The 9897-nt window shown below is 36.5% G+C and overlaps 1 protein-coding gene across 1 annotated transcript in view; it reads left to right on the top strand.

The window, feature by feature from the left end:
- The first annotated feature begins 348 nt into the window (after positions 1-348).
- The window catches only part of aox6 (aldehyde oxidase 6), a 70045-nt gene continuing 60496 nt past the window's right edge, over positions 349-9897 (top strand). The window contains exons 1-7 of the mRNA XM_088931199.1: positions 349-660; positions 1277-1334; positions 3821-3917; positions 5735-5843; positions 7194-7320; positions 8099-8160; positions 9153-9230. Of these exons, the coding sequence (XP_088787325.1) occupies positions 604-660; positions 1277-1334; positions 3821-3917; positions 5735-5843; positions 7194-7320; positions 8099-8160; positions 9153-9230 (588 nt within the window). The 5' untranslated portion in view covers positions 349-603. The remainder of the gene's footprint in view (positions 661-1276; positions 1335-3820; positions 3918-5734; positions 5844-7193; positions 7321-8098; positions 8161-9152; positions 9231-9897) is intronic.

The raw sequence follows: 9897 nt of genomic DNA, 5'->3' as shown, positions 1-9897 counted from the left end.
ATGTAGTTTTAAAATCCTGCTCTGTCTAGTGAACGGCGGATTCGTATCCATATACATTGATTAATTCCAGCACTCACAAGTGAAGGTTTATATTGTCTATTTAAATATGCTAAAGTACATCAAGTCTGATGTGCTGCTATGTTTTGCTAATATTTAAAACAATCCTTTTCGTCTTGTATCCTAACATTCCTGTGCAGCTGGTGTTGGAAAATAAAAAAAAACATAGCAACCATATTCACGTAACCAAAAGTACATTTCATCAAAGGAGGTAATGTTGAAAACTGCGGGGTTTTGTCTGTACAAAAGCGTTCACTTACACAGTAGCTAAAAAGAAAAGTGAAGTCACGCAGACGTGATGCAATGTTCGATTTAAAATGCACTGCAAGGAAATTAAAGCTTCAATTTTCAAAAAGGCCAGTATAGATCATATCAGTCCAAGTCCACTTATCTAGTTTAGTACGAACGACATTAAGTGTCAGATTACTTTGGCTGAGTTTACGTTGTGACAACACTCCCTCTCGCAGTAGAATAGCATTTCAGTACTGCTGCATGAAAAGATTTCGAGCAAAACATTTTTTTTCGCGTCAAGTGTGACGGTCTGGGATGATGGCGGCGAAAGACAGTTCCGAAAACCTGGTATTCTTTGTGAACGGAAAAAAGGTAACGTTTTGCTTTGCATTTTATTCTGTAATTAACTGAAAAGCATGCATAAAACTCTAGTATAAAAATATTTAAAACAAAGTTAGAAAAATAATTGCAAGATGCAGGAGCGCAGATTATGTACTTATTCTGTAGTGCGTAGAATCGTGAGCGTCGAATACAGAATAAATTTTAAAAACATTTTGCAAGTACAGGGCAATGTGCAACTGGTTCACTTTTCTGTTTTTATCGTGAGCTATCATTTTAAATGATAAAATGTAAGGATAGCCTACATTAGCGCTGTTAACTATAGCCTTAACTTAATGGGTTTTAGTGCAGTGTAGAATGGCATTAAAATACGTTATTTTATACAGTCTTTACTTTTTGTTTTTTACCTTAGAGGTGTATACTGTAAAATATACAATCATATAATCAAGTCATCAAAATGATCCCAAAATATATTGTATCAATATTTAAAATTTGTATGCTAAAGACAGACATGGATAAATAGAATAATATGTTTATTTTGATGCTCAGTATACTGTATATTGCATTTTCTTTACATTGTAGGTGTATAAGCAATGCAGAAAGCTATCATCCACTCCTGTGAGTAATTAATTAATTTCTTAAATGACAGGTAGTGGAAAAGAATGCAGATCCAGAAACAACTCTACTCTCCTACATCCGGGAAAAATGTATCCTTCTTTATGTGACAGGTTTAGCAATATCTCTAGATGTTTGGTTCCTTTGATATTTGTTGTGAGAAATTCTTCATCAGAGGAGCAGGACACAGTCTTGTGCAGATTCAGTTTCATTGAGCTCAATAAGTCCAACAACGCGTCCCGGGTCTGCCCCACAGAACAGACAAACTGCAAGGGTTTCCCAGCTCTTATATACAGTCAGAAGAAAGTTTGTTTTTCCTGTTCTTTGATATGTAATTATTTCTTGTCCTACTCTGTCTTGCTCTAGGTTCTATCCTTTGATATACTGTACAGCAGACATTGGTCTAGTTTATCCTGTTTGTGGGTGTTGTTCCTGTCTTTTATTATGTAGCGTTAAGCCACTGGGGCTGCTAAAGCAAGTCAGCTTTATGGCATCTTAGTGTAACTTTTGTTTGAGGCTAAATTAAGAGACCCCATCAACACCTCTCACAATGTGCTTAAGTGGTGATACTGTGATGCTGGATAAGTGAGATATATACATGTCCCACTTCAGTATTAGAATTAGAATTTTTTTTTCTGTTTAGGAATATCTCTAGATGTTTGGTGCCTTTGATATTAGAATTTGTTTTTTTTTCTACTTTCCATTGAACAAGTCACCACATACTCTATATAAATGCAAGATACATATGGTATTGTCACAAGGGAATTTCTACTCATGAACAGACTAACAAATATATTCTCTCTTATACTGTTCTACCTAAAACCTTAGGTTTACATCCTATAGTGGTACTACCCAGTGGCTAGCAAGTCTCAAAACTGGAATACACACAGTCCATCGGGTGAACACTGCTTGTATCATTTGTCTCTCATCTTAACCAGAGGTACCCTCCACTCACACACAGGCAAAGGTCAGACACGTGGGTACAGTGTGGGAAGGAACAACAAGGATATAGTCATACTTGTATGCAGATCTTCAAATTAAAGCACTCACATTCCTCAGATTTACATTCAGTCTAAACCTAATCTTCAACCACTCTGTCTACAGAGTCTAATGAAATAGCACAAGCAGCTGGTGTTACAGTAGTATAAAGAATCTAAAATGCTGTACCTCTTTGTAGATCGTTAGTATTTGCGAACAATTGTACTGTATGTGTACCGACTTGCTTTTTGTCCAGAAGTAATGAGTAATGCTTCTGCTTTTTTTCTTGTTTCTTGGTATTAGGATAACTCCAGTGAGTTATACAAGTGAGGAGCGATTCACTGTAGATATTGAAGCTTTCAGGACGACACCACTTGATAGTAATTTGTAAATCCCAAGACTTAAATTGGGAACAAATGAGAAGCCATATGATTTGGGCACATGGTTATGACCAAATTGAAGGGAGGTACTACTGTAGTTTCAGCTGGATGCTGGCTTCAATCCTGACTGAAGATGAAATGCATACTGTATATGTACTGTAACTATTTGATTACAAAATGAAATGAATCAATGAAATTTGTTTTTGGTATCATTGTTTTTATGTTATTTTCATATTTCAGGTAATGTATGGCCAAGATGCCATTTACAACGCTTTCAGTCTTTCAGTGACTTACTGTAGATGATTTACAGTATCTCGACCAATACTTTTCCACCACAAATCGTTAACTGTGTATGTTTGTGGTACACAGTAATTCAAAGTTAACTATGGAAATGTTCATTTGTTCAATTCAAATTCTCTTTTGCAGAATCATTGTGAAGAAGATACTGTAGATTTACATTAAGTTATTTCTTTAACTTTAAAGAAGTAGAACTAGGGTATTTTGATAAACTGCAATTATTTGGTATAAGAGCTAGGCAAAGAATGATATAGTTATGAAAGTTACTGTATGTAATGTAATGCTCAGAAAAGTTAACAAATAATCTACTAAACTCATGTTTCCAAGACATTTCTCTGGAGTCAGAAGTCAGCCTTGTTTGGAGTATTAACAAGGTTTAGTTCAGGTCACAAGTAGTTTAAATTAGATTAGAAATACCATGTACAGTATATTTTTTCATGGGAGAAGACTAAATATAATGCTTTTGATGAAGGCGAAATTCAGATTTTTTCAGTTTAATTCTTTTGTCAGGATTGACCAATATGTCATTTTGAACAACATACTAAAAATAATGCTCACATTGAAAATTAATGTAAAGGCAGGGAATCTCATCTTGCATGTTGTTTGCTGTTATAATTGCTACCGTACTGAAAGTTAGAGGAAGAATATTTGAAAGTAGTTAAAAAAAAATTATTTCATTTTTGCTTGTAACGGCATTTCATTATGTACAAGACATGGCTGAGACCTAAAGAATTACAAGCCAATTAAATCAGAGTGAGAAATTTGAAGTATATTGGAAAGAAAGAACTTGAATTGGAATTTGACTCTTTAGTTACTCTGTAGGACTGTTCTGTTTTCTTGCAACATTGCTGTCTCTGTGTGACATTTTAAATTTTTTATGAAACACCTAGGAAAGTGTTTCCTTGACTCCTCTGTCTCTCCAGTGAGGCTGACTGGGACAAAGTACGCCTGTGGTGGAGGGGGCTGTGGTGCCTGCACTGTCATGGTTTCAAAATACCAGCCTCAGACCAAAAGTATTCTGTATCCTTTCTGTGAAAAATGCTTAAGGCTTACACCAAAAAGTTTATACTGTCTTGAATATTATGCAATTTCCTGTACTGAAATGCTGAACAAATATGAGGAGATTCTGCTGGTTTTTGGATGCCTTAAAAAGCAGTTTTGTAAGATCCAAAAAGGCAACTTTGTAAAATAAATACCAGAAGCCAAATGAGCATAACAGGCTGCACAACCTCTGCAGCACTATATAGATTTAGCTTCAGTGGGGAAGCAGCTATATAGAAGTCACTCCTGAGAAAAGGCCACTTGATGTTACTCCAGATGGCATGTAGGAGATGAAACAAAATTTGAAAATTAAAGTTTTGCCTTTTTGTCACATCAAAATTAATGTAGAAAACAAATCGTAGTAAAATATATATGAGATATATATATATATGAGATGCTTGCTTGCAGCCATATCACCCTGTAACTCACAACTGACACCCCACTGAAGCTAAGCAGGTGTGAGCCTGGTCAGTACCTGGATGGGTGACCTCCTGGGGAAAACTAAGGTTGCTGCTGGAAGAGGTGTTAGTGGGGCCAGCAGGGGGTGCTCACCCTGCATTCCATGTGGGTCCTAATGCCTCAATATAGTGATGGGGACACTATACTGCAAACAGGCGCCGTCCTTCGGATGAGATGTAAAACCAAGGTCCTGACTCTCTGTGGTCGTTAAAAATCCCAGGGCGTTTCTCGAAAAGAGTAGGTGTGTAACCCTGGCGTCCTGGCCAAGTTTCCCATTGGCCCTTACCAATCATGGCCTCCTAATAATTCCCATCTACGAATTGGCTTCATTACTCTGGTCTCCTCCCCACTGATAGCCGATGTGTGGTGAGCATTCTGGCGCACTATGGCTGCCGTCGCATCATCCAGGTGGGGCTGCACATTGGTGGTGGTGGAGGGGAGTCCCCATTACCTGTAAAGTGCTTTGAGTGGAGTGTCCAGAAAAGCGCTATATAAGTGTAAGCAATTATTATTATTATAAAAGGGTTCATGTACTTTAGGTAGCTGCATCTGCATGTGTAGGCTGCAAAGGAACAAGTAAAGGTTTATTCCATGCTGAAAAGAGAAAAAGAGAAACACAATGTTTTGGCTGTGGAGCCTTCTTTAGGCCACCCGAAGAAGGCTCCACAGCCGAAACATAGTGAAACGGTGTTTATTAATGCTAAACAAGAACGGCAGTGAACTACAGAAAGGTCTTTGTAAAGATGGATCTTCATATATATATGAGATGCTTGCTTGCAGTAAAAATTAGTATTTCATATATTAGTATTTCAGTTGACTGATATTTTATGGAATTCACATGAGGTAAATAGGAAACCCATTTCTATGTAAGCAGAAAGTTCTACCTAGCCCATGTACTGGTCCCTGCCAGTCAGCGGTGTCTGTATTTCTTCTTTCTTGCTTAATTCCCTTGTATCAAGGGTTAATAGACCACTGTGCAGTTTTGTACCAACATTGCTATATCAAAATACATGTGCACAGTGGCTTCACATCCACAGCACAACTGATAAGTCTGCTCTTAATTTGGTGTTTCGGTGTGTTGTGTACCTATTGTTTTAGCTCATTTTATCATGGCAAGGCTGTTTAGGAAAGTGTCTCCAGAAAAAGAAAAATATTCAGTCTTCAGTATAAATTATTTTAAAGGTTGTATTTGACGTGTTTTTTCCATTATTACAGTATATGTAAGATAAGAGCCTTTCGGTTTGTTTATTAATATACATTACTGTCATCTCTCTGAAGAACATCGTGCAGTAGTAGCATGTTAATTAAATTTGACCGAGTCCCCTTAACTTTGAAAGTCATTTTTCTGCCAATGCCTGTTTACTTCCCATCTGTTTGCTGACCGAGGCTGCTGTTACTACAGTGGAAGGGATTGGAAGTACAAAGACCAGAATCCATCCAGTGCAGGTAAAAGGAGCTGATAGAGAAGATAACTATTCTCTGAACATACAAATAGTTACCAATGCAAAGAGGCATTCAGCCCGTTTTATTCCTTAAAAGAAACTCACACATGTAGTGATGTGCTTCCAGCCATTTTAGATGCACACAAGTATAGAGTGTTACATATAGTGCCCTCCAGAATGATTGACATATTTGATAAAGATGAGCAAAATAAGGCTGTGAGAAGATATCTTTGTTGTTTATTTTTTTATAAGGATTTTGTTTTCTTTGAATAATTGGGCCTCACTGAAAGGTTAGATTTCTCTCATATTTTCAGTGTAAGATCAAGCTGATAAACAACAAAGACATTTTTTTCCTAGTCTTTTTTGCTCATCTTTATCAAGAGTGCCAGTAATTCTGGAGGGCACTGTAGGTAACAAAAGGTCCGGACTTCTACAGTGTCGAGAAACTGTTAGGACTCTGGACCTCTGAAGTGAGGGTCATGTGATCTTCCGAGTACTTCGTCAAGATTGCTGTAGTACTTTATTTGCCCTTCTGTATAAATGAGTACTTTCTAAGCTGACTTTATGAATGGGAGAATGCTCTGAAATTAATTATCTGGTGAAATAAAAGATTAAATTAAACACGAGAAAAACAATTTAAATTGGAAAAAGAGTAAAGATAAATGGTGAATGCTCAAATAGTAAGAGTACCACACTAATTTATATCAGTGATATAGATTCTGGTGTAGTTGGTACACTTTTCTTGTTTGCAGTTATTACAAGAATAGGAGGAATAGAAAAGGCTATATAAACAGCAAAGAGAGCATTTCAAGCATGGGCAAACACCTAGCAGATGACATTTCTAGACATGTGTATCACAGATTGGTATTACAATTAATCAGTCAGGAGACAACTGTGTACAATTTCTACCTCTAACCAGGCACATTTGTTACCAGTGTAGTGTGTAGTGGCCAGCAGCCAAAACCCGCAGTGAGGGATTTTAATGCATTTCTGTCTGTGCATTAAATAACTACTGTAGTCTTGCTGTTAACCAGATTATATTTCTGCAAGTCCTTATATATGACAGATCTCATAATGTAAAATGGAAATGATACAGTGGTTGTATTTAAGAACTCCATAGCATAGCAGCTCATCTGCATCTCATCTGTGTTACTTGGGTACTAGGGAATCTCTTGGAGAGAGCCTGGAAACCAGCCTGGGATAAGTCACATCTGGTCATCATAGCAGATACTGCTCATAGCCCTACCAAACATTAAACCATAAGGCTTAATGTTATGCTTAAGAGACAGTACAGTATAATGTGTATCAGAGGGCGGGATGTTTATTTATTATTTATTTTTCTTTCTTTGATTAGGAGCGGATTGCGAAGGCCCACGGCTCTCAGTGTGGGTTCTGTACCCCTGGGATGGTGATGTCAATGTACACCCTGCTGAGGAACATTCCAGAACCCACCATGGAGGACATTCAGGAGGCCCTCGGAGGTATATCTGATCTTAGGGTGGGAGGCTGGGCTTTCAACTTTAAGGAATTAAACTCTGCTGACATATTAAAAGGATTACTGAATGTGCAGTATCATAAACATAAATTTAAAACAAATAATGGCATCTTTCTATTTATTTGCAGTCTTCTGGTCCAGGTAGTGGTCACAGCTTCAGATTGGGACATTGTCAGTTCGTCTTCACAACACATTCCAGCTCCTCCAGCGAGATTCCCAAATGTTTCCAGGCCTTGAAATGTAGTCCCTCTAGTATGTCTTGAGTTCCCTCTAACTTGTAGAGGGAAGAGACTGTAAACCGTTGGAAATACCACCTCCTCTCCTACCAGTTCTTATGCTTCATAGAACTTCAAACCCTCCACATTATCACAGTGCCAATGAAGAGTTTCATGCAAGAACTCAGTGTGTGATCCGCCACCAGAGATAAATGGGATAAAAGAAAGTTTAACCCAGATGTGCAATCATAAAAGCTGTTTGGAGGTTAAATAAACTCCCAAAGGAAATAATTGAGAATCTGAAAAAAGCTGTTGACATTGTAAGGAGACGACTACCATCTTCATTGATCTGATGTGTGTGGTTTGTCAGTTACACAGCAACATAAATGGAAATGATGTAAATTTGTCAAGTAGCAACAGAAATGCCAAATGCTAAACGCAACATTTATTTAATTAAATTTTGAAAAGTTTCAAAATACAATATTTTAATATTCCTCCCCATTGCTGTGTGATTAGGCCTTAACTAATAGGATTCCTGTGTCTTCTCAGGTAATCTGTGCCGTTGTACTGGATACCGACCTATCTTAGATGGATACAAGACATTTTGTGGGGTAAGATAAGAAGCAGAGAGCTGTTCTATATTCCTATGTCATATTGTGTTAAAGTTTCGTTCCTTAAGCATTTTTTTCCATCGGCAGAGTAAAAATTATACTAAATGGTTTTAAGCTGAGATACTGTATATATATAAATTTTTCTATGGTAGCATTTTATAAAAAATAATTGAGATAAGTATTGACAGTTTGGTTTCATGTCAGGAAAACCACACATCCCTTAATGCCAAGTCTGAAAAGTTCAACACTTTACTGTTTTTCGCTTTAATTTGTTTTTGTCTAACTTTATTCCTTCCAGCATAATTTGGTCTGATTTAAGGAAAAAACTGAGAAAACGATATAACACTGCTATAGCTACAGTGTAGATTATTGCTCTTCATATTCTAGAATATTGGGAATGCTGTTTATTTTTTGTATTTTTAATTTGAGCATATTTTTAGTCTGATTTTATAAGAAAGTCTAGGCCTTGTCAGTAGAGTGATTGAATACCTCTAAAGCATGTTTCCTTGGAAACAGGTGTTTAAGGTCATAATCAAACCAAGTACATTGTCACTGTAAGATAGTACCGCATCACTACATGGCTTAAGTAAACTGTAATTCTTTTTTTTTTAATGATTCTTTTTGTCAAATACAAGGGATAATTTTGTGGAAAAAAAATTTTTAGATTACAGTTCAGATTTAGAAATTTTGTACAATTTGTTTTAGGAATATGAAGGTCAATGTCCATAAAACTTTTCTGTATGGATGCTTTGAGAGAATTGTTATCTGTACTGTTATGTCTATAAGCCCTAAATTGATGATCATGGATTTGTTTAAGCTCCTTTTTCACATCAGGTTTTAGACACTTTTTATGAAAAATTTTGTTGTTTTTTTATTTCTTATGTAGATCACCTTCATTCAATTAATTGTCCTCCTTTTATTTTTTAAATGTATGTGCCTACTTGTATATTGGTGATATTACTCAAATCAAAAATGTATTTCTTTTTCTTGAGACATCCAACTGTTGCCAAACAAACAGCAATGGGGATTGTTGCTTAAATGAAGAATTGTTGGGTCAAGACAAAGAAAATGTGAGTACAAATTTACCTCATGGCACCTTCCTACTTCATCCCCTGTGCCCAAAAAATTAAACATTCATTTTTCATTTCACTCAGTCTCTCCATAAACTGAGCTGTGACCCAGCCGCCTACCTTTTCAGTTTTAAATGTTTAAATATTATTATAGTGTTGTAGGTGGAGGCTGTAATCAAACCACACAGTATTTACATTTAGTGTTTTTTACCATGTACCAGCTTACAGCCTTCTCTGCATTGTCAAATTGTTAAAACCAGAAGGAGCTGAACAATAAAGACATTGTATTAAACAAAACTAAAATCATTTCAGACTTAGTGGATATAATCCACTTAGTGGATATTTCTTGCTAGAAAGGAGCAAGCTATTAAAAAAACCTATGGTATGAAATTTGATTTATAATGTTTTTCTAGAAAAACGTTTTGACCAGCCTTTCCACAGTATACAGCTACTATCTTGCAGCCTCTCCTACAAGTTCTTATGCTTCACAGTTTAAACTACTCAGGGTAAGATGATGTGTGTTAAGTCTACATTAATATGAAGCTCGTCAACACTATGGTCTCATCCTCCTTACTTCTCTCCAGATAATTATAGGCAAATCTCACACTAAATGTCAGAACGTCTGCTCTCTAGAGCCCGTTCATTTACAAACATGGTTAGTACAAGT

Source organism: Atractosteus spatula, chromosome 13, assembly GCF_055471065.1.
Source record: "Atractosteus spatula isolate fAtrSpa1 chromosome 13, fAtrSpa1.hap1, whole genome shotgun sequence".
NCBI classification, from domain to species: domain Eukaryota; kingdom Metazoa; phylum Chordata; class Actinopteri; order Semionotiformes; family Lepisosteidae; genus Atractosteus; species Atractosteus spatula.
The sequence above is the reverse complement of the archived record's forward strand: the minus strand, read 5'-3'. Positions and strand labels throughout refer to the sequence as shown.